At 31.0% G+C, this 26,426-nt stretch overlaps 3 protein-coding genes across 7 annotated transcripts; 1 reads left to right on the top strand and 2 right to left on the bottom strand.

Moving 5' to 3' along the window:
* Positions 1–587: 587 nt before the first annotated feature.
* On the top strand, positions 588–12,363 carry LOC146528797 (uridine phosphorylase 1). Of its 5 annotated transcripts, none has more exons than XM_085203299.1 (9): positions 643–864; positions 4,043–4,227; positions 5,166–5,289; positions 5,387–5,548; positions 6,634–6,819; positions 7,482–7,620; positions 7,904–8,097; positions 9,657–9,730; positions 9,939–12,363. In XM_085203299.1, the coding sequence occupies exons 2-9, from the start codon at positions 4,052–4,054 to the stop codon at positions 10,045–10,047; spliced, it is 1,164 nt and encodes a 387-aa protein (XP_085059425.1). In that variant the 5' UTR covers positions 643–864; positions 4,043–4,051; the 3' UTR covers positions 10,048–12,363. The 5 variants fall into 5 exon arrangements, with proteins under 5 accessions (XP_085059428.1, XP_085059425.1, XP_085059430.1 ...); XM_085203301.1 differs by having other exon boundaries at positions 664–783; XM_085203300.1 differs by lacking the exon at positions 643–864 and adding an exon at positions 3,057–3,194.
* Positions 12,364–12,598: 235 nt separating this feature from the next.
* On the bottom strand, positions 12,599–23,961 carry LOC146528796 (uncharacterized). The gene is made up of 2 exons (XM_085203297.1): positions 23,658–23,961; positions 12,599–14,225 (listed from the first exon to the last, which is right to left on the bottom strand). Exons 1-2 carry the CDS (start codon positions 23,688–23,690, stop codon positions 12,801–12,803), a joined length of 1,458 nt encoding a protein of 485 aa, XP_085059423.1. The 5' UTR covers positions 23,691–23,961; the 3' UTR covers positions 12,599–12,800.
* Positions 23,962–24,120: 159 nt separating this feature from the next.
* LOC146528795 (uncharacterized) lies at positions 24,121–25,083 on the bottom strand. The gene is made up of 2 exons (XM_085203309.1): positions 24,767–25,083; positions 24,121–24,351 (listed from the first exon to the last, which is right to left on the bottom strand). The coding sequence occupies exons 1-2, from the start codon at positions 25,076–25,078 to the stop codon at positions 24,268–24,270; spliced, it is 396 nt and encodes a 131-aa protein (XP_085059435.1). The 5' UTR covers positions 25,079–25,083; the 3' UTR covers positions 24,121–24,267.
* Positions 25,084–26,426: the final 1,343 nt, after the last annotated feature.

The raw sequence follows: 26,426 nt of genomic DNA, 5'->3' as shown, positions 1-26,426 counted from the left end.
ATATTTTCACATAAAAATAACAATTTGCTATCAGTTTTTTTGGATATTCGATCGTGTGAACTGGCTTCGTTAGTTAATTTTATTCACATCAAGTAGTAAATTATTATAGATGAAACCAAGCACTAAATTATTATATAGACATATAAAAAGAAAATGACTAGGTTTATATAAAAAATTGAAAACCTTACTGAAATAGATGCATATCCCGATGACATAAACTTTTGGAGTAGGATAGGGTAGAATTACATAAGCAGGAATTGACTTAAGTTACGTAACCTACATCTCAATGATAGCTATAAAAGGTCTGACCTTATTTCATTTTAATTTTGAATGTATAATGTGTATTAGTAAATAAATATTTTAAATAATAATAAATCAATTTCTTGCTTTGAATTTGAGTTTCTTTTTGTTTTCTTTATATGATTTAGGTGGTTCATTTAAATGTTATGTCGACAGAGTTAGGTGTAAAACTTATCTGTTAGGTGTATAATTAATAGTGAAAACTGTACAACACAAGTTAATGTACTCGAGATAACTGATACAGAATGATTGTGATATCATTAATAAAGATAATACGACGGCCACGTTGTTTAATTTCAAATGAAATAGATATTGAACGAAGACATTTGTTTTGTCGCGAACCTTTTTGTCGATGTGGGAGCTCCGAGCGGGCTGCGCAAGTTCTTCTACGCATCCGCGCCCTACCGCGCTTGGGCGGAGAAGAGGACCTCTACATTGTCCAGTCGTGCAACATTTGCTAGGGTCGCTGCACTGTAATAACACGTAACACAATTGTATCTATTTATCGTAGTGCTTGTGTGTGATATTAAGGATGTCCTTCGATAATGACGAACTCCGCGACGAGTGAGTATCATTTAAATTAGACATTTGATTTATACATATAAATTTGCAAGTTATTGTACGGTCCAGATGAATATCATAATACAAGGTTGGTTCTGATTAATTTATAATTTTTGTATGTATAGGTATGTCTAGTTTGTCTATTTTATATTGACACAAAAAATAACATTTTTAGTACATCCTCTCGTAATTACATAATTCAGGATATATTTAACAGAATGTCAAATACTATAAGTAAGTATCTACTTCGTTTTTCATTTAAAATGAGTTTTTTTAAAATGAAAATTAATTATGATGGATGAATCGTATTGTTGCATCAGTAAACAATAATAGTTTGGTCATAGTGAAAACTAGGTGAACTTGACTCGACCTCTTGTAACCAGTAACCTAGTTTAACTGTAGGCTTATCTACGAGTATACGGAAACACGGATATAAAGCTCATTGATTTCCTTAATTTTAAAAATATCTTTTGATTTTCTATTTATTTTATCTTTGACTCAACAGAATGTAACCAAAAAGTACGTCTGTACATATCTACATCAAATATTTTTACAAAAAAATAATATACAATGATGAAAAAACAATAAACTATGATTTTAAAAATGTTTGTCTACCAAATTGTACACGCAAATCTACGGAATAACTAGACTGTAATAAATGACTTAAGTTTTAATTGATTGAATGGAAATCAATAAAAATAATAAATGTAGGCTATTGTAGCACAATGTGCAAGCGTTAAGACAGTTATTGCGATAGTTGTGAGTTCGGTTCTATTCAGGGGTGTATTTATGTTTAAATTATTTTTATTCCACTCCGGCTAGACAACGTTGAGTAAATAAGTCAACAATGTCACAATGTCTCGCGTATTGGTAACGGAGAACGAAGACACTTGATATGAGCTGTACGAGAACTAATTTATTAAAAGGATAAGATTTTTTCCAGTATCATTATGTAAGTAAGCTTCATCATAATCATTACCCCCGCCTTTACACGCCCACTGCGGCATTGGTTTCATTAATAAAATGATCTACTTAATAATTATTTAGGAAAAGTGGGATAAGTTTGAAGCAGCCTCAAATATTAATATAAAAGATTACTTATATGTAGAGATGGACTTATTATTCTGTAAATAAATGATTCATTTTTTAAGGAAAAATTGCTCGGAATTAGGTAGCTATTATAGAAATTGTACACCATGCATTGTGCATTATAACTATATACCTACCTACGGGGTCGTGGGGGGCGGTGATCACCATCAGGTGAAAAAAATAATTCTCACTAGACATCTTTCTTTTATTAAAAATAAAGCGAGGACGGTCATTTTCATCATATTCAGAAGAGATATGCGACTTTTTTTATTATTGTGGCTAATGCTGGATATCACGTCTCTTTGATACCGGCTAGAACTGCTGGTAACATTCTCTCTCATCTTGGCTATTTTCATATCCGCGTCAACGTCCGAGTCCAAGTCCGCTTCCGCTTTCACGATTTTCTCCTGATAGCAAAGATTCGCACAATTGATGGGGGACAACAAATTTTATCTAGGCATCTGTAAACAAGTAAAAAATTCAAATACCATATCTGTTAAAACATATCATTGGTATCATATGGTATTAGAAAATATATGTGTTATATGGCCCCCGGGACCATTATGCAAGCAATATGAGGGGGCCCGAATAACCAACATCATGGAGTCTATTAACAAGCCTATAAAACATTCAATATTGCTTATTTTCTTTTTTTAATACCATTTGATAAACATTGAGCAGAATTAAAGAAATTGTTATAGTTTTTTTCTGTAGTCTTTTATGTAACTGTTATAAAAAATAAAATATTTCTACTTTAGGTACTACCGGCTTAATAGAGCCACTTTTTTTAAAATAAATCTTGCAATTATCAAAAATATTTAAAGGTTTTTATATTACAATATAAAACAGTTAAGAAAACAATAAAAAAAATAACGTAAAGTATTTTGTTTTTTTGTACTATATAAATGTACATAATTGTACATGCTATATAATTTTTCAGACCTAAACATATGATATGCAAGGGCAAAGTAAAAACACCCTAAATGTATTTCCTTAATTTCTTTAACAGTATGGTTAACTGCACATACTTACTCATATTTATTAATTCACATGATTGTCCACACGTGTGCGTCGACTGGTTGGTGGTTGGTTAAGGATTAAGCGTTTCTATGGTTGCCTAGAGACTCTAGAGAGCCCCAGCTGTCGGAATCTTATTTGTATTCGGGAAACTGACGTAGCGCAACGCTTTCGTTGTGCTCTACTGTGATTTACGTTAAATATCATTTGTGTTTATATTGTATACGGTAAGTTTTTTTTTCTATTTTGTAATATTTATTATATTTATGGTATTATTGCACTTTATTAATAATTTTTACATATTATGTGGTTTTATAGTCTTTTTCTTAATAGTCTCTACATGTTTATATTAAATATTATTTTATGAATTATTAACAATTTTGTTGCAAAATAATAGCTTTACGGTATACTTTCATAAAATGTAAAGTGCACTCAAATGCAGCTTGCGCAACAGTGGCTATTCGTTGCAACATGCATTTTTTTACATAATTCCTTGAATCAACATCAGTAAAATTTCTATATTGAATTATATTTTAAGAAATATATAAAGTTAAAATTTTATATGCAGTTAAGCTTGTGGTATTTGTGTAAGTGAAAAATAAAAAAAAATATATATCGTATAATTAGAAACTTTTCAATTCAGTAAAAGACTAAATTATTTCATAAGCACATTCTTCGATCACTATTATCTTTTGTTGCCCTTCCATTTATCTATGTTTGGATGAAACAACTACTCAGTAACCTTGGTCGAGTTGTTTGCCAATATTAACAATCACGCAATTCTTTATTATATAATATATGATAAAAAAATATAAATTGTTTTTTGCAAACTTACAAACATTGTTTACAATACAGAAAATGAAATGTTATCATTTATTGATATTTTATAATAACGTATTGGGTTCTTAAAGTAAATAATTTTTTACTTCCAACAAAGTCATACGTAGTTCAATTTGCTTTACCTGGCAAAACATGCTGAGGTACACGCAGGTGGAGAGCATGCATTTACAAGCGGTAAAAAAAAAGAAAAAAAGGAGTAGAGCGAGTATAAGCTTTGTTATTTTATTTTTGCCAGTCCTAAGCAATGCCTCAAACCAACGCGATCTCTAACAATGTCAGAAGAATGTCAGAAGAATGCTTGAAGAATGTCGATCAGTCGCCCGGACACCAAAATGGACACCACACGCCGCACAGGAAGACATTTGACGGCGAAGAGTTTCATCCTAACAGTACAGAAGAGGTGGACGAAAACAGTGTTAGGTTGTTCTTTTAAATCGATTATACGGATGTTAAATTAATGCCTTGTGTTTTTTAATTAATCAATTGTTAATTAATCAATTTATAATAATTATTGATTTGATTTTTTTTAAATAATAATTATTCAAAGAGATAGTTAGTTCCGCGGGTACTTAAGTAAGCAAATAAAGTTTTTGTTTTATTGACATTTCATTCTATTTTTAGAATAACAAAAAATATGTGAACTTTAACACGAAAATATATATTTGTATCCACAGAACTTTCTTATTGCTCCAGAGATAACAGCGTTTTCTTTAGTTTCACATTTTCGTTATGTATATAGTAGAGAAGACTTGAGATTACCTAGTGATAAAACACTCCGTGCTCCGCTTTTCGCCCACATTCGAGACGCTACGTAGATGCATAGTATTGAGAGAGGGACTCAACGCCGCTATTTGTCTACTAGGGTGGAGAAACGAGAACAATTCCTTCCCCCAGTGGGAATCGAACCCGCAACCGTCCCCAACAAGTCTAACGTTTCAATGGACCAGGATGGTCTCTATTATTTACTTGAGAAGAAAAATCATATTCTTATTCTTTATTTATTTTGTTTTCTTTTAAAAAAATATCTCTCAAAGGTTAAGGATATTTCAGAAACCCATTGACATTAAGGGGACAAAACTATTTAAATTTAGAAACATAATTAATTATGTATGTATCCTCATGTGACATTATTACAGATACTTTACGTTAATTTAATTTATTCGAAAAATAGAGATACAAGCTCAATTTTTGTATACTACTGCAATAGGTATCTTTACACCTTATAACCGTTTGATCTCATGAGTTTTAATAAATTATGCTAATATAGTTGACATTAACTCTAATATTGCCTATTTCACAGGAATGATGATATAAATGATATAAATGATGCTTAGTAATTATGATATTTATTTTTTAAGATATCCCGATGGCACTGTACGTCTTCGCAACCCCAATATCGAACTTATGGACCAAGATATCCTCTATCATTTGGCGCTGGGCAGTGGTTCTCATGACCTCGTTGAGATGTTTGGAGACGTTAAGGTAAGATGAGCTACCTACCTACCTACCTTTTGGTTAAAACAAATATTAAAAGACCAAAAACCATACTAGATTTAAATGTTTTATTTATTGTCTTTAGTTCGTATGTATGGGAGGGACACCGAAGCGTATGGAGCAGTTCGCATACACAATCATGGCAGAGATTGGTCACAAGTTACCTTGCGGCACCACGTTGCAGGATATCAGTCAGTTCTCGTATCGATATTCCATGTATAAAGTCGGCCCCGTCCTGTGCATCAGTGTAAGTTTAATTTAAGCTTAACAGTTTAATAGTTTTGTGTTATATTAATAGGACAAGAAAACTTTGAATAAAATATAGATTGCTGTTACGTGTAAGCTAAAAACCTCCTTAATAATTCATTATTTTAAAATAAAAAATATATATATTATATAAAAATATATAGCAAAATACATAATTGATTTAATATACGAGTACCTGTATTTAAACAATTTCTTTTTCTTCTTTATTCCGTCGTTTTTATGTGGTAAGTAGGTCGTAGGTACACACTGATTAATTCTGCACGAAGATGCTTTTTAATTTAAATACTGTTCGTGGCTTTCAATTATCTCAATGTTAACTGAGACGGACTGGTATCTATTAAGAGATATTAAGATAAATTATCGAGATAGATCTGATTTATTGAATTGCACTTACAATGCAATTGTTATTATACAATTATTTTTTTTAAAATGAATATTGGTATACTTTTTAATTCAAACATTTATTTAAAACTATCGGCCCCCCCGCGGCTTCGCCCGCTTGAAATACATGATTATTCATTTAATAAACAGAATTGACTGACAGTCAAATGTGTCAATGTCAATGAATAATTTAATTTACTCGTTCAGAAACAGCCTTAAATGTTAAATTATTGATTTGTGTAAGGATTTATAATATTCTTTGTAAAATAATTGTAATGATTGAATGACGTTAACAACCAATGGCAATTCGGCGGAAAATGAGGATCAGAGTGTCTTAACGCTAGGTTCCTTCTGCCTACCCTGTTGTGTGCGGGATACAGCGTGAAGCTAATGCTTTTTAATTTTTTGATGATCTCAATAATAAAATCGTTGCGAATAGAATGCCCAAATATAGTCATAAGATTTTTTTTCGCAGATAAGATAGCATAGCTTGAAAGATGCCGAAAATTTACCTACCTATCATAGAACTTACCAATTACTTTTTAATTGATGTTTTACATTTTAATAGATCGATGTGTAAAAGATTTATTTAGATTTTTTTAAAGTCGTGTTTGAAAATCGTAGGTAATTAATTTAAAGTAGCTGTCAACAAAATTTGATTAATAGTAATTTATTATATTACAGCATGGCATGGGTATACCTTCTGTCGGGATCCTACTACACGAGGTGATAAAGTTGATGTACCACGCTAAAGTGCGAGACCCAGTTTTCTTTAGAATTGGCACATGTGGAGGCATCGGCTATGAGGGTGGTACCGTTGTCATATCTGAAGAGGCGGTTGACGGTGCTCTTAAAAATGTTCTTGAACTGGTAAGCCTATTAAGATACATTTATTATACGCACAGGTACTTATTATATTAATTTCAGGTACAGTCGATTGCCAGATATTTTTTTTTACTTTCTTGCTATATTCTGCATAATAGCAGGGTAGGCAGTAAGAACCTCGCGTCAAGACACTCCGTTCCCCAAGTTTTGAGGCATTGTGTGTTGAGCGGCGGAACACAATACCGCACTTTGCCTCGTTACTAGATTGAGGAAATGAAAATAATTAATTCCCTGTTCTAATAAACCACGAAACAGGTGTTCAATGAAATATTTTTAAGTCTAAATTTAGAATTCTATAAAAATCAATGGCGATTTAAAAAAAAAATCCATACAAACTTTCAACCCTTATTTCATCCCTTTAGGGTTAATTTTTCAAAATTCCTTCTTAACGGAGCTGCTAGCTAGAGCTAGCTGTCTAGATTACTAAAATAAACATCTGTCCAAATTTCACGTTTCTACGCACAGCGGTTACGGCTGTCCGTGCATCTCACCTCCGTCGGTGGGAACATGTCCTTTTATATATACAGATAATAAGCCTTGGGATTGGGAATGACCATTTAACTTATAATTTTAAAAGAAATGATTTAATTTTGACTTGACTTTATTAGTAGCATTAAATATATATTTTTTTTATATGTTGGTAATAGTGCGTCCTTGGTAAAAATATACAACGCCCTGCAAAATTGGATAGAAGGCTCGCTCGCGAACTCAAGGGGCTCTCCGACCCAGAAGATCCTTATGACACGGTGACTGGCAAAACCATGTGCACGTATGATTTTTATGAAGGTATTATTTATATATTTTTAATTGTTACTATTTTAAGATTTCGATTATCTACTAATGTTTTGGCAATAATATTATTACTACAATTTATGTAATATGTTGTCGTAATGTAAACGTTATTTACGCAAGCTTGTGATTACACTTAAAAATATTTATCTGTTTTCTTTTGAAAGAAGTTTGTTTTCTTGTTTTCTTAAAAATATAAACTAAAAGGTCATCGCCTAAACGATAGCAAAACGTGAGACATCATACGTTAACATTTCAAAGATAAAAAATATTTTTTTAGGACAAGGCCGATTGGACGGTGCATTCTGCGATTTTACTGAGACTGACAAGATGGAATATTTGGAGAGCATCCACAAGTCTGGTGTCGTTAACATCGAGATGGAGTCTCTGGCTTTCGCGGCGCTGACCCATCACGCAGGGATCAAGGCTGCCGTTGTTTGTGTCACTCTCCTCGATCGTTTGAAAGGGGATCAAGTAAGTGCCAGTAATATTATAAATATCATACATATATACTTCATAGATATTCATAGAACCAAGTAATATACTTTCATGTATTTTAGAGATTGTTTAGTAATGAATGTATATTATAGAATAGAATAGAATAGAATATACTTTATTGCACACATAAAAGAAATATATAGAAAGAACAACACAAATAAAATTTAAAGAAAAACACGTATGCAAAGGCGGTCTTATTGCTTTAAGCAATCTCCACCAGACAACCTTTGAAACATTACGGATAAATTGTAATGAGGAGAAAGGGGACAACGTCTCAGTGCAAATTTTATGAAATATAATTAAGTATTATATAATATATAATAAACTAAGTCAATAATGTAAAATAAACTTACATAAAATGCACTTTATACTTACGAAATTAACTAGAAACATAAGTTTGTAATAGTTTTTAATTATGATTTTATAGATTTTTTCCTTAATTTATACTGTAAGTCCTCTTCTAGGTAAATTTCATAATTCTACGTCAACGTAAACGCCCATGTCTTTTGACTGCGTTGACTTAGAAGCTTAATTGTTTCTGTGCTATAAAGGAATGGAGACAAATTTCAGATCGAAGTATTAGAAAATAGTAGAAGTAGAATTTATAAAAAATATAATATATATTTTGTAATTAATATAGGTACAAATTTTAATTTTCGAAAACGCGGCATAAAATTTCATATATTTTTTATTTATACAATGTTTTCATTGTTTTTACTGGTACTTTTAACCTGCGCTATATGTTATTCTAGACATGCTATGTTTTAAAAGCTTAAAACATTTCCTACGGCCCGAATGCCTTTCATAGCAAGATATAATGTTTGCATTATTTATCATTTTCAAATAAGTATTTTTCCAATAACTAACGAGTCACGTATGTCGTTTTATAGCACGAGCCATAATTCCTGCATAAGGAAAAGCACTTTAGTTGAATTATTTTATATTGCTCCATAAAACGAGGAAAACGTGGAGTCATTTGTCTACTTATGTGATGCAATTTCACTGCAGTTGAATACACACAGAATACAATATAATTTAGGGAAAAACTTTACCATCAGACAAAAAAAATTATTAATATTGAATACAAGTATGAAAAACATTTACACACAAAATTGCTTACAACTTACATTACATACTTTCCTTAACATTAATATAGATATTTTAATTACCCGTAGCGCAGCCAGCGGACTGTTAGTATTTTGATTTCCATTGAAAAATTTTTATAAGTAAATTATTTTCATTCGCGACTCGCTCTGGTAAGACGGACCGCGCGGCATTATGTTCTGCCAGTACACGTAGTTTTTTGTCACGTAGGTACGTTGTCGAATTCGAGTGAAATGTTAAGAAAATTGTTTTGACATCAGTTTCTCTCTGCTTATTCCGCTATGAGGCAAAAAGTGTGAAACTGACTTAATAAATCTAAACATATTATAAGGTTTTCGAGTTTGCACTGTTAATTTATATTCAAAATACTTATATCAAAAAGCAATAACATCTTGTTCAAATAAAATAAAATAGCAAAATATCTATTCTAGGTTTTGGCTCCCAAAGAAGTATTAGACGAATGGCAACAACGTCCAACTAAACTTGTATGCCGTCATATTAAAAGGTAATTTACTTAAATATCATTGTATGTACGTTTCATTTATTCACATTTTATTTATTATAATTTACCTTGTACATTGTAGTGGTATTTCATACAAACTTATACAAAAATGATATTTTGACATTTGATTCATAGTTTGTTGAATCCAAGGCTGTTTGTTGTGTGACAACTTGACAAGGTAAAGTTGTCTTAATTTCTTTTTTATTTTAAGGTATTTACAAATGAAAGGTCGCTTATCGTTGGACGGCCATGGATCCGTCGCTGTCAAAAGCCCCCGGCGATTTAAACTTGTGCAGCAGGAATCGGAAACGTACGACTAATGTGACTAAAAGACTTCACAATGGCAAAAAGAACCTTAGAACATATTATAAATGTTCTATTCTCAATCCTTATTTTAGGTTTATTAGTTTATTTAAATTTGAAAGGTAGATCTGAATATGTTGGCACGAAGTTTGTGTGTCACTGCCAGTCCTAAAATTAGTTATTATTTAAATATTTTAACAATTTCGTACATGTCATTTGTTAAAGTTTTAAGGGTTATACGTTAGAGTTAACTATTTTAGCTAAGTTTTTGATATAACTTTTGGAATTTAAAGTATTATATTTTGAGACCCTGTAAAATTGAAATAAAAGCATCATACATTTTTCGAATTGTATAAATTGTTAGTTTTATAAAACTACACGCTGCACCAAGTAGATTCTAAAATTCTGTTTGCCTACGCACTAATTTATATGTGGGTCCTCCATGGTACATCTAATACATGTTAATTTACAGAAAAATAAACAATAATTTTGAAAATAATTTCAAATAGGTATGTACCTATTCCAATTTTAATGGATATAATTTTGAATTTATAAATTTTATTTAAAGACCGACATATCAATTTACACATTATTTATTTTACATTATAAACAAGTACCTACTTATGATAAGAATTACAAACGGCATTCCATTTACCTAATATTTAAATTAAATTTTTAAGAAATGTTACTAATGAATAAATATCTTTCAAAAATTGTCTAGTACATTTCAAGGTAAAATATATAATTACTGCTCAATTAGTACAGCCACGTTCATGACTAAATTTATTAAAATTAAATTTTCGTTAACTGCTAATCTACTTAAATCTGTTTATTATAAAAATTCAACATATGGTTTAAATGACATGTAATTTAATTATTTTTAAGTAAACTAAATAATCTTCTATCTGCCGGATAACAATGTTTTACCTACTTTATATCGATTATAATTATCATTAAAATAATAAAGCTTCAAATGTAATCATCTGCTATTGATAAGGTACATATTTTGTTAAAACTTTTTACTCTGAGTGACGAAAGTTTTATTATAAGTAATATCGATGTTTAACAATTAATATTTGTATTATTTATTATTATAATCAAATATCAACCTACACTTAACTAGGTAATTTCACATATCTAAAAGATGTTTATTTTTAACCAGTATTAAATCTGTACTAGGATTGTGATAAAAATAAATTTAAGGACCACCACAGACAACCTTCTTTTTAGTTGGTATTTTTAATCGATTATCGATATCGATTTACTTTTACTTACTTATCTATATAAAAAAAAACTTTATATATTTAATCCAATTTTTATTTTGACTTAAATGTAACATTTAAAAGTTTATTGTATTTATTCCAGCTAGACGTATATAATAAAGAAACATCGAAATAATTTATGAATCCAACTTAAAAGTTGGTCGTCTGAAAGATTTATGTGCTTCCACGAGTGATTTGTAGGTTGTTGTTCGTGCACAAATCGGGCAATTGCTATTAATGTTGGCAATGTTTTTACATATTTTGTTATCAAGATTAGATAAAGCATAAAACAGTCTTATTAATAAATGGTTTATTAATATTTCACGTCATATTATAATTACTTACCTCGTGACAAGATGCGTGCCCCTCACTTGTCTTAAGGAACCTTTATATGTTAATCTTCATTTATTAATAAGACGGTAAACGTTTGTTCAAATGTTGTGCTAAATCGACATTTTCAAATTGAATATTTATGAAATATATTCGTAAGTTATTAAAGTTACTGAAGTTATATTCATGTAAGTGTTAAGAGTTTGTGTGAGTATTAAGTCGATACGTGACTTTGACCTATGTTTATGGCACCAATATTGAGAATTAGTTATAGAATATAATTACATGTAAGCTTAAGTGTCAAGTTATATGTATTATTTATTTAATGCTTCGTATAGAGTTTTCGTTGTAAGTGTATATCTATAAGTCGCACGATCGCTATGGAACTTCTACAATATTTAGTTATAGTCATATGAATAACTACGAGTGACTTTTAAAATTTCAATATATTTTGTTATATTATATTAACAAAAAAATTAAAGTAGCTGTTCTCCAACCAATATGCCAAGTAGTAACAATAATTTCTTATGAAATACGAGGTAATTATATCAAGCAAATTTATTTGAACATTTTAATAATAGATAAGATTGTTAACATAATATAAAAATTTAATCAAATTAAATACATTTTTGTTATACCTACAAGTAAATATGTATGTTTATCTCAAAATCAAATTAATATAATAAAGCGTTGTGTCTGCTTGCATGTGTTATATACTAATAAAGCAGTTTGTTTCATCTATGACCCTTTTTTATTTTAAAATTACGTAGGAACATTTAGTTTTAGCAACATTTTTGTATTCTTAACAGGTTAACACTTCATGATGACCTCAGCGAGAGATCATTGTTATTACCGACACATTAAAACATCAAAATAAATATCACAGTAAACAAAATAAAACATTTTAAACTTGGGAAACATGCATCGGCATATTATAAGCCATATTAGCAAGTGAAAAAGAAAAATAGACCACAACTCGTAAAAAATATTTTATTGTGGTATCATACATTAAGATACAAGTAAATACATTACAGATGACATTCAGTCTTTTCCCATCAATAAAGTTACATGTTTAAGAAAAAAAGCATGGAAAAGCCATCAAGAATCCTATTTTTATATAAATAAAGTGAGCAAACATGTTCGTGCCAAATAATGAAATTATTCGACCAAAATTTCACCTATTTTAACTGCAGGAACTTCATAAGCGCATCATGAATAAGACGTGGGCTGGCGTCGCTGTCCGCCGTGTATCTAACCCCCCTGAGCGCACCGTCTTCATTTCTGACTACTCCATATTCCCCCACGATGAATCCATCTGGAGTTCTTTCTTCGACTCTATACTTCCTGAACTGCCGCCCTTCCACGACGTAGCCAACTTTGCAATTCTCTTGTTTACAGTTTTCTTGACCAGCGGGTTGTTCCCCGTGAGTTCTACCGTCAGTCATTACGCTCACTTTTTCATCTATTTCATAATTTTTTTCCGGTTGCTGTTCTAATACTCTATGATTAGAAGGATGGGGTGGGTTAGTGATAGATGGTGACGTCGTACTTATTACTGTGCTACTATAAGTTGACGTCGCTGGTTGTTTCCTCCAATTGACTTGATCTGATAAAGTATCAGGTGATAAATGTAAAGAAGCGGGTTGACTGTAAAATTTTGCTGGTTCACTATATATTTTGGCTGGTTCACTATAGATTTTAGCTGGTTCACTATATATTTTAGCTGGTTCACTATAAATTTTAGCTGGCTCACTATAAAACTTTGCCGGTTCACTATACACTTGTGCGGGCTGGCTATACACTTTAGAAGGTTGATTATAAAATTTATTTAAGTCTTCATTTTCGTTTTGATTTGTGTTTACATACGCTGGTAATGGTTCATTATTATAATTCAGTTCTTTAGGTGCATCATGCACCACATTGAAATTAACAGTTGTTAATCTGGAGCTACTACGATGCCCTTGTGGTGGATCTTGTATATAATTTTTGGAAGAGTATGATAAAGGTATGGATCGCGCCAGTGGCACGTCTTCAATAAGTTCATCATTTTCTACAACGGAGTGAACCGAAGATTCTGCAACAGAATCATTTGCTTGATTAGAAAAAGATTGGTCATCTTCTAAATGGTAAGGATGTAATCTCTCGTAATGGTTTAAACCTCTTGTACCCTTTTTTGCTTGGAGCTGTTTAATATATTCGATATTAGCACCAATAAGGCTTGGTGGTATATCTGTCGCAGTTTCAAGATCTTCTAAAACTGTTGTTTGAATAGTAGAAGTTATTATATCAGCTTCAGTCGTAGAGGCGAATGTTTGAGCTATGTCTATAGGCGAGACAGTAGTAAGGAATTCATTCTCGTTATTCATACTACTTTTAGCTGGTATTTTGTAAGTCGGTTTCGATTTTGTTCTGCCGACAGCTACTGATGATGTAATTCTTACTGAAATGATTTGTTCGTCATGGTTTGAACTTTCTTCAGACTTTGGTATAATTTGAGCATTAGGTAGTTGTTGATGTGTGTTCGCGAAACTATTTTCTGGTTCCACATGATGGGGCTCTTGACTATGCACCGGCTGTGATTTCACCAGCACGTCAGGCAAGATCTGAAAATAATAAGTATATATTTAATTTAAATTAGAGCGATTACAAAATGTTAAAGAAAATCGGTCTTTTCATAATTTTACAAAATATTACCGTTGCGTAACAGGACATCGTCTGATTGTAAATCCAACGGTTCAATCATTGCTCAGAGGGAATAATTATTTTCATTTCCACGCTCTTATAAGACAAAGCGTAGCGTAGAAATCCGCCACTCAACACATTAACATCTCAAATTTAGATACAAGAGTAAAACAGAGTGTTTTGAGTCTTAAGTTTTTTCTGCCTACACTATAAGCGAATTTGTATCCTAAAAAAATTAAACCAGCTGCACTCTGTATTCCGTACATTGCTATGGTAGGCAGAGGGAACCTAGTGTTGAAACACACCGTTCCCCATTTTCCGCCAATTTCTGGAGGCGTTGCGTATTGAGTGGCGGATAAATATTTCATTTCCTAGAGTAAGGATCGGGCCCACAATCAGTCGTGTTTACGGCTTAAGTTCAACTGATTAAAGCTTTTTTAAAAATGAGTATGAATTTAAACGTTAAGAAGAGTATATGCATCATCCGAGAGATAAAACGAGAGCGGAAATGATTCTCTGAATGTCGTAGTAACGACGGGCGGCGCCTGCCAGTGACCGCCGCCGGCCTTGCGGCTATGTGGAGCCGATGGTAGTAATGGTAGGTACAACGCTCTCTTACATTACTGTCTTCGGCATTAATAATAATATATAAAAAGAAAAGGAAAAAAATATGAACCAGTGAATTATTAATAAAAACCCTTTGTTAAACAAAATTTATTGATACAGCTTTTCTATTTATGACCCAATTGAAATAAAAGAAATATAAAATATTAAGGGAAGTTTCCACATTACAATAGTGAAAAATAAAATTTAAATCGGTTCCACCATTTCTGCGATTAGCGAGCACGAACAAACAGAGAAATAGGCAAAAAAAAACATTGCTTTTGTACTGTTACATTGATAAAAGCCTTAATGATTAATTTTCTTATGTATCTTCTATAAACAGACAGTAATTAATAACATTTTTATTATTATTTTATTTTTCATATTATAATAACATTTTTATTAGTATGAAATTTTTTCCCGACTGCTAAGGAAGGGTTCCGCTGTTTAGTTCCGCCACTCAACACGCAATGCCTCCAGAATTCGGCGGAAAGTAGGGAGCGGAGTGTCTTAACACTAGGTCCCTCTGCCTACCCTGCTGTGTGCGGGATACAGCATGAAGCTGATTTTGATTTATAGCAATTTTGTCGAACAAAATTCTTTAAAAATATGGTTGGTATATTTTTTAACCAAAAAATATACCAATAAAATAGTGAAAAATGCTATTAAATTAATTAAGTCATTTCTGAGGTTAGCGTAAACAAATCCAAAACAAATATAAAATAAAAACATTGTTTTTGGTGCTATTACGTTATTACATACCATCAATAATATTTTCCATGTATAGACACCGATCCCTCACGATTGTATTATAAGTATCGATATAGATGTAATGAAGTTTTAAATGCCACTTCATTAACAAAAAATGACGTTGGAATTTGGAGGTAAAAACGTGGGCGCCTTAATAGTTGTATCGAAAACAAAAAATATATTTAAGAAGATTTTAATTGGTGACATATAAGATAAGGACAACAATAATTATATTGCTGATAATCTTAAATAACATATTTTTAATGCAGACATCAATTAAGTATGAATATGGTAACCATATAAAATAATTAAGACAGACTTTGATAGAAATAAGGTTTAATAGTTTAATAGTTTAATAGTTTAATAGTTTAATTAAACATTTTCAGGTCCTTACTGATCCCCGTCGGCGGGGTCCTAGTTCATCTTACCATTTGTATTATCGATGTTTCGGATGCGGAATTTTTGTCCGCGGATACGAATGCGGATTCGGCTTTTAGACGCTTTTAAACACTTCAGAAAAACTTCTTAAAAATATTTTAATTTAGTTAACAATTTCTTGGGTATTCAATTAGTAAGAGGAAAATTGATATTAGTATATTAAATTAAATTCTAATAAGATTAAAAAGGTGAAGAACAATTCATCATTCATTCATTTCATGATTGTATGCAAATCATTTATTCGAATGATATTCTTTACAAATATAAGTTATTTTTCTGTCATAATAAAGAAAATCGGATTTTTTAATTTATTAGCACTGAAATCCGTTCTTTGCTTCTGATTACGCTGCGAGTATTGAAAAAAATATATATATTTGAAAGACACCAATCCAATATTATTTATATATTTACCAAATTTCATAATATGTCTATAAATACATAGTTACGTATGTACCTGTTGCAAAAGCCGAAATGAACTCTACAATTAAACAATTTACTCATTTTATCCGATAATATTTAAAATTTACAATTAATATAAGTATAATATATTGAATTATTAAAATAGAGTCTGTGGTTCGTTATCCTTGATAAAATATATCTATGTAAGTCGGTAATTACTGATAACTAGTACTTATCCAAAGTTGCGGTTCCGCTAGAGTTAGTTAGCAGGCCTTTGAAATATTTCTGTGCAATATAGAACGGTGATGATGTAATACTATAATAAAAATGAATTGTAATTTATGTATTCCTTACGTGAGAATACTCGTTAATATTATTTAAAAAGCCTAATTTATTTTAAAAATGCTTAAACTGCTTAATCTATATATATAAAATCGAAAGGTCACTCACTCATCACGAAATCTCAGAAACTACATGTGCTAGGAATCTGAAATTTTGCATAGGAGTTACTTATAGGACGCAGGTGCTCGCTAAGACGGGAATTTGTAATATTCGATTCGACTTCTAAGGGGTTGTTTTTGGGGTTGAAAGTTTGTATGAAACTTCGTTACTCCAAATGCTTGGAGTCTCAAATTTTGCATGGACGTCACTAACAGGACGTAAGTACTCAAGGGGACAGAAATTAATAATAAAGTAGTTTACGCAGACAAAGGCGCGAGCGAGCCGCTAGTATTATATATTTTGTGAAATGTTTTTATGAAAATATACAAATGTATTAATTTTGTTTGTTGGAATAAAAAACTTTGCTTGCATTTCAGATTGACAAAAGAGTCGTGTTTTGCTTTTGATATATAGAAAATTAAAAATTATTATTTCTACTAGCACTTTGATTTACGTAATTAGCTTCGTAACTGATAAGCTTGAAAAATTAATATTTATTTATATTTAGTATCCATCAATTATATTTCATAATTGGTGAAACAATTTTGTAAAATACATTTCATTAGTAGAAGTAGTTAAGTAGTTAACAGGCGGGGAAATTAATATATAATTGCTTTAATACATTTAATAATTAAGTACACGCATTGTAGGTACTTGATTCAAATAAAGGTAGACACATAAACCTACATAAATATCTATTCAATTATTATGAGGTTTTCCCCAATTATGTAACTAGCTCAACAATAAATCTGATTTTTTAATTTTTTGCTGACTTTATAAATAATAATTTAGTTGTTGCCTTTTTAGAATAAATGTCTGCGTATCTTTGAATTTATTGTTTAGTGAAATTTTGATATTATTACCTATTGTGCTCTTTAAAAATTTCACAAAAGTATTCGGTTCACCTTTTCCCTGCATGCCAGGGAACGTTGAGGGAACTTAATTTTAAGACACTCTCTTCTTCACTTTCAGCCCAATTTCATGAAAAATTGCATATTTAGCGTCGGAACTTACCGCTGTGCTTGGTTCTATATACCTACACATATATCGTAAATAATCTTGTAATGTAACTTATAAGCCCAACGTGTTTCCGAGATTTACGCTAACACCTACTCATAATGCGCTCATAATATATTAACCGCTCTCAAGTCTGAGACGGGTCTTGAAATGCTGTTTTCATTCATTAATTATATAACTGTGAATGATAACGACATCTTAAGATCGATCAGAGACTTGAGAGTGATTTATAAGTACGGGCCTTAAAGTGCCATAGGGATAGCCTCACCCCTTCCCCCACCGCGCAGTTATCCCGCGAGCCTGATCATAACCACAAAAGTACAGTTGAGTGCCACGGTTTTACAAAGTTTTCGGTGTGTTGCTTAATACTAATACTACTTTGCTACTAAAATATAAATAAATATGATTTGATACGCCAGTTTGTATTATATCATATTAGAAGAAAAAATACGCTTTCGTTTGCACATACATATTTTTGTTTTTTTCGTACTCGACTGTACCTATTCATGCGTGAGCTTGACTCGTGCCTGTTTTGTCAGACATCATAACAGTATATTATAGAATCAATGTATTAACATTAATTAACCAATTTTAATTAATTCCATCATGGCCGACATGGATTCCGTCGTAGCGCGGGCATACAAGCACGTGACTGTAACGCAACGGTTATGGGTTCGATCCACACTAGGGAGAATGAATGATTATTTTCATTTCTTCGATCTGGTACACGCAATGCCTCGAAAATTCGTTCGTTCGACGTTAACGTTAAGTTCCTCCCTCTCTGCTAAAGGCACAAAGGAAAGCTGAAAAAAAGCATAAATTCTATGTTTATATTACATAAACATTTATCAAAACAAATATACTTGTCAATATTATGATATTGTAATTAGATGAGTATTTAAATTATTTTGTTAAATTATTTTGTTTCATAATATTATTGCAACGGACATACACTTAAAGGCATTCTATCGCCTTATATAATAAGTATAATTCGTTCTGAAATCTTACATTGTTAGTGCCTAAACGAAATGAAGGCTTAAAATAATTGATCGTGATTTAAGTGTTTAAAATATCTATTTTTAAACGTTTGAATTCTATGAAATGAATGAAAACATATTGTTATCTACGTCAGTAGTGGCGCAGGGGCACAAGCGTGCGACTGTAAACATGACAGGTTGTAGATTCGATTACTACTCTGGTAACGAGGAAAGCGCGTTGAGGTCCTGAATATTCGATATTAATTTCAGCTTCATGCCCCCACGCTATCTCAGGTTTAATGTTTTTGACAGACGGACAGACGAACAGCAAAGTGAAAAAGGTTTCATTTTTCCTTTTGACGAACGGAACCCTAAAAAAATATTATAAAGAAACGTTCACAATCCTTTGTTCTATATTATCTGTATTGTGTTTGCCATAAATGTGCAGGGCAAAAAACCTGTTCTGATTTACCAGATCGTGAAGTATTTTAAACTTGAATGCAAATAAATTGTGAGATGATAGCGAACATGAGACCACAAAGGAAAATATATAGAGTACGTACACATTTTCTGTAGCGTTCACGAGTGAATGCCAACATGCATGCCAAAGCGAAGGAGTTATTAAAATTCATACGTTTGGGGAACTGCAGTTTTTTTATTAAAAATTTAAACCACTGATGGAGACCAGTCGTTGCAAAGAGGCACAAATGAGATTGTAAAAGCGGCAGTTTATTGGTTTGATTCCCACTCGAGGAAATAAGTCAAATCAAAATCAAACTTCACGCTGTATCCCGCACATAGCAGGGTAGGCAAAGGGAAAGGTAGTGTTAAGACACTCTTTAGAAATAAAACATTTAATATTGCCGTTTTCTTCGTTCTGGTGTGGAGGCAAAGCGTAACGTTGATTTCCACCACTCAACACGCAATGCCTTCAGGATTCGGCGGAGAATGAGGAACGGTCATCCTACTAAGTTCATATTTTTGTACGTTTTTTAAATAAGTATTTTTCTTCCTAAATGTGGAATGACTGGCCTCTTATATTCTGGATTATGACATTATTATAATATATAGGTATGAATATATTTGCAAATATCTATGTATTTATGTATAAATATTATACATTTTAACAAATATAGTTTACCTATATATTGTTTATTTCAAATATAATTTACATGCCACTGGATTAATGTTTTTGAAAGTGATTTGCGTAACTTTAAGTACAGTATAACTAGGACTACTCCAGTAAGTGGTGACAAGTCGGCATAAATCAGGGTTTTTTATAAATTATAGTTACTTTAAAAACTAAAATTACTAGTTACTATTGGCAATATTTCAAATAAAACCGTTACTATTGGCAATATTTCAAAAATATGATTAATATATTTAAAAAATACTAGGAAATAAAACACCTTACCTCGGGCCCTACTTTTATTCGTAGACTATTAAGAAAACTACCTACCTCGTAGTTTAAGGCTGATCTATGAATCGACAATTTATTTTCAGGAATGTTAAAGAGTTTAATTTTTGATTTGTTATGTCTAGTCGTATTAATCCGCTTTAGAGGCATATTAATGTAGACCGTTAAATATTTAAATATACGAATATACCGAATTATCTATGTATTTACCTATTTTGCAATAGTAATAATTATGCATTTTAAATCTATAGAGATGTGGTTATTGTAATAATGTGAATGTAAATATTTATATTATGTTTTAAATACATAATTTAGTGCCTAAGTGGTACAGCAGTAATAAAATGACAATTCCGTGATATAATTATACTTACTCATAGTTTTAATGAATGTATGTTTAATAAATATAATAAAAAGAATATATTCATCATTGATAGATTTTTAATAAAATGGTTCATCAGATGACAATTTTTCAACCTACATTTACATAGATATTAGGTACTAACTATGAGGTTTCGATTACGAGCGTTTGCGAGAGTATGCACACTTACTTTCTATGAAGTGAACTACAACTTTTCTATGAAATACCCATAAATTTTCGCTTTTCGGATCTTTCCCTTTATTTCCATTTGTAAGTTGTTACTTCGTGCTAAATTGCATAACTGTAGGTCCACGTGAAGTACCCTATAGGTTTTGATTATTGGCGAATTCCATACAAAATGCAAAAAGAATGTACCTATAAATGTTTTTATGTGCTCCAAAAGACTGTGTTATTAAAGATTTGATATTATTTTCAACTTGATATGTCCACGGGATCTTGAGATAAATGAACCTTTTTTCTCCCTTTTGAGTGAGGTACATAATCCCAAAAATTAATATTATAAAAAAAACATGAAAAAGAACAACTTTTTATTACCATGATATTTATATACTTACTCTGGTCTTTTTATTTAGATATCTTTATATCTGTCAGATCTTAAACAAACAAAATAGTAAAAAATATTTGCACACATACCACATTGAGGTCATTTCATAAAAAATCAAGGAAGTGTTTTACCCAGACCTGTTTCGCCCTCAACTGGAATAAATTCATCAGTATTTTTTATAATATTTGTTTAAAGATCACAGTGACATTTTATTACTTTACAATAATTGAAGATATGTAAAGTATATCACTTATAATATATACGTGAGTGCATTCAGAACATCATTTGTTGAGGTTCCATATATTAAAGTAAAAAAATAACAAATATTTTTATAGGATTAATTTGTTTTTTGTCCGTTTCTTTGTCTGCGCATCTGTCAAGAACTGTTTCTCTCAATATCGCTGGGTGACAAGTTGAAATTAATATTAAATATCGAGGTTTTTAGTCTCTTATATAGAAGTTTAATTTCTATTATGCTATAGCACTTAAATTAAATTTCTATATGCAATTGAATCAAAAGATGCGAGGATTTGTTTATGCTTTCATTTTCCACATTATGTATTTGATTCGCAAAACTTGTTGGGTAGGCTTATAATTACGAAATTGACAAGAAATGACAATTAACAATACATATTATAATACCGAACACCACTAAAAATATTATTTACATTATATTTAGTTCATTTCACAATAAATGACTGGAACAAGCACAAACTAAACTTTGTCAATTTTTATAAGTTGTACTTCTCATTGATCTTTTCAAGAAATTGGGACGGAACCCTCGGTGAGTGAGTTCCACTCGCACTTGATCAGTTTTTAGATATTAAGTGAAGTATTTCGTATATCAAAAAACCAAGAAACAAAATAAATATGAACAAATTACTAAACATTTGTTAATAATTTTACTATTAACATTAAATATGCACAAAAACTGTAACGCTATCTAATAATAAAAAATAGCAGTTAATTTAAGTATCATTTTATATTATCAGACGGTTATATTTTAGGTGAAGGACTTCATACCACGACGTAGCGGAGCAGATCGGAATGCAAGTTACTGTCTGGAATCTGAGTTTACACTACATTATATGGTTTTCCTTTTCACATGTTTATTTTATAGCGATAATGACAATTCAGGAAGTGACACATGTTAATATAATAAAATATATTAAAATATACAATTAACTGGACTGCAATCAAAGTGTTACAGTGCGGTCGAAATGTCGTGGCCCCCTTGAAGTTAGGTTTTCTGAAAATTTGCGAATTGTACACTCGTGAAGAATATTAAAAGTAAGACAAATTCTTAAAATCAAATATGTGCAGTCATCTACAGCTAATTTCAGAGCGGCCACGACTCGTTGACCGTACTGTAGTTGTATAGGTAAAAACAGAAATTTATAATGACAGTGCGTGTGGACTGGATTCTTAACACGCCTGAGTTTAGCGTCATGCTAGCTCAGGGTCAGGGTGAATTAAGTTGCAGATGCAAGTATCAATCTGGTCGTGCTCGCTTTTACTAAGTATGTAGTAGTGTAGTTTATAATAAATTAATGCTATAAATATTTTAAAAAACATTTTTTAGAGTGCTCTTGAAAAAAGAAAAGTTTTTTTTTATTTAATAAAAATCATCAATTACGCATTTTGTATTTACATAATACAATTTATATGGTATGAAAAAAGTATAACCAATAGAGCCATGAAAAAAGTATAACGTAGTAAATGATTATGCTAGTGACATGTGAACCCGCGAACGCAATTGCTGTGTGCAGTCAGATAGGTTTCGACTGCGCCATTATGTATATTGATAGCTAGCTTGGACATCTAACTAACCATTTGCGTCTAGATCTAGATTACAATTTACATATTAAAATAAGACACAGGTAAATAACAATATAAAATAATAATTCCTTCATAAGTAAGCAGACATGACGATAACAAGGTTACCAGGGTAACTTGTAGCTTATTTCAAAATTATTCTTTTTGAAAAACCACTAAACACTGCTTTTAGAGATGTCTCAAGTATTGTTAGTTAATTGCAATTATTTTTTACGACAAGTAATTATGTTTATGAATACTGAACCTAAACTGTTAACATTTGTGCCATATTATTTAGCAAACTTTTAAAATCTGCACGCGTTTGTTCTGGTATTGAAGGTCGAAATAAGGCTGTATGTTGAGTGAGCAATGTGGGCGTACTGCTTGAGACCTTTATATATTGTAACATATAAATCCAAGGGAATAATTTTAATGACATATTAATATTAATTACATATTTTTTTTAATATGTATTTAATGTATATTTCATACATATATGTTTCTCATTAAATTATTTTACACCTTACTATTTTAACTTCTATTCTATACATGTATACTATATATAATCCATACCAGTAAAATGATCCATATAAAATAGATCCTCATCTCGTTACAGAAGAATGTATTCCGCACCAAAACAGCTGATCTTTATTACTGTATTGATAGAGACATGTCCACTTTAACTATAACCATTAACAAAAACATCATTTCGAATCACTTTTGCTCTATAATTATTATTCTAAATCGGTCATTTTATTTTTAAATGTTTTGAGGCGGCTTTCACACAGTGTAAAACTAAGCGAGGCTTCTATTTCTCTATTCGTTATACGAATTTAAGAAAAAGCGATCACTTCTAGTACACGTGTGCCCTGCGCGCGCGCCGCGGTTAACTACTCCATTCAACAGTAAACACCAACTAGTGACCTTCCCAATTAAGTATTTAATTTATGTAATGCACTTTCTTAAAGAACGTTGTGACGTATGAGGTCTAATTCGCCACCGGGCTTAAATGTTATTGGCATGAAAATGAAATAATATTTGTTAAGGATAGCAATAGAAATTTTATTAATAACACCTACAATAATTAACCATGCGTATACTCAATTCAACTCATTTCTTTTAGTTTAAAAAAGACAAAGTGTTAAGAGACCAGCTCGATTATTTTGAGCAGTTCCACTTTAATTTAGTGCCCGTGGTAAGCATCGTGTTCATGCTGGAGAGCCTCATATTGTGGTACTTGTGGATCATACGAGGGATGTGGTACAGGCTGTAATAGATAAAAACTAAATAAAAAACACCATTTATTTCTTATATCGGTAAGTATTTCCAACTAATCGTTATATATTATAATAATTATGTATGAGTTATAGGCATTGTTTAAGACGCATAGACTTTTTTCATAGCTAAGTAGGTGTATGTACGATTGAAGGTTTTCCGGTCAGCTTGTGCTGGCGTGGTGATATCGTGATTATTTATTGAATACTTTAATGTTTACTTTTATTAATATATGTATTATGAGTTTTTTTTCAGCTTCCCGCTGTATTCCGCAGGGTAGGCAGAAGTAGCTTAGTGTTAAGACGCTCCGTTCCCCATTTTCCACCGAATTCTGTCGTAACACTACACTCTCTCTGTCTACCCTGCTATATGCGGGATACATCGTGAAGCTGAAAAAACTTACTAACCTGATAATTGTGAATAGCATTCCTCTTATCGGACTCGTGGTGGTGTGTTTTTAAGCTCATTTGATAAGCTACTAGCTCTTTTACTTTATGCTGCGTTGAAATTAAATTTGCTGCTAACGCTTTGTTAAAGGCTTTTAACTCTTTTAGTTTAGCTTTAACAGCCCATAAGGCGTCCTTGAGGAGGTCCAGTTGGCCAGAATGCAGGTCCTCTATGTCTTCAAAATCATCTTGATCATAGGACGGCGTGTCGTATGCAGCTCTTAACAGTTTTTGTTCGTCCTCGTTCAAGTCCGCGTATCGTGGCTTTGTCATTGCTGAAATGATGTATATTAAAATAGAAAAATATAAATAAGCAATTTATAAATATAAAAAACGATTTTTAGATTATGCATTTAAAACACAAAATTATATCTTATAAACTTTATATGAATATATTTTAAAACAATTTTTGTCTTAATAAAAAAATATGAAATGGCTAATGAGAAACGAAAAAAAATGCTGTCAGATATATATGATTACAATTAACTAAGTATATTTACTACTTACCTAGATTTCCACATAAAATAACTATTAAAATAATATTAAACATCTTTAAATTATAATTTTTCTGTAACTAAACTATTCTTTTTAATAAATCTTCTTATGTGCACGTTTTGTAGTACAGTGCAAATTGATGTTTGATATATCAAGTTCCTAGCCAGCGTCTACCCTCAAATTTATTATTTTTATTGCTACATAACATGTAGGTAGGTACGTATAGTAATTGTTATTTACTTTGTAACACTCACTATTACACCGTTGTTATTACAATATTATATAGGTATACTTATAAAATAAAAATTACATTAAGATCGATATTTTATTATAAAATACTTAAACACGTATCTAATAGTAAAAAAACTGGTAAAAACGTGCGAGTGGCTCACCTAGGGTTCCGTATTAATTTCAGGATTGTGGTTGAACGGCGACTATAACTTATAAAAATTTACAAATTTAAAGTTTCAGGCATATGATAATTTTGTATGAAATAAACTACAAATATAAGTTTGTAATATTTTTCACTTTTCGATTTTTTTCATTAGGAATTTGTATTGTAAGATCCTCACACTTCGTACCAAATTTCATAACTGAAGGTCCACGGAAAGCACCCTATAGCTTTTGAAGAATAAATGAAGAATTTATTTTATTTTTATATACCGCGTATTTGATATTAATTTCAGCTTGATATCTTCATGCGATTTCGCGATCGACATTTTGAGATCGAACTATAGAATTTTGCCATAGCCATAGTTCTTTGTATGAGTTGTATGAAAACTTACACCACCGAGCATTTGTATTATAAGTTATCTATAGTAATACAAACAATTATGAAGAATTTCCAAATAAAACTTACATAATTTTATTTTAGAATTTATTTATAACAATATATTACACAAATTGTTTTTTCTATATGACTACATTACATTTATCATTAATTATACTACTTTGTTGCTACTTAAAATAATTTTGCTAAATCCTAAGCACATTTTACATACTACGACTACGTTTGAAGATTTTGATACAGCTGGTTAGTTACATATTATCTCTAAATGCATCAAAGAAAATGTATGCAATTTAAATATTATTTTAGTATTGAAGGAAGGAGGAGAAGGAGGGTATT

Source organism: Heliconius melpomene, chromosome 19, assembly GCF_056956725.1.
Source record: "Heliconius melpomene rosina isolate 202511_hmr_F chromosome 19, ASM5695672v1, whole genome shotgun sequence".
In the NCBI taxonomy this organism is placed as follows: domain Eukaryota; kingdom Metazoa; phylum Arthropoda; class Insecta; order Lepidoptera; family Nymphalidae; genus Heliconius; species Heliconius melpomene.
This window is presented reverse-complemented; position numbering and strand designations above follow the sequence as displayed.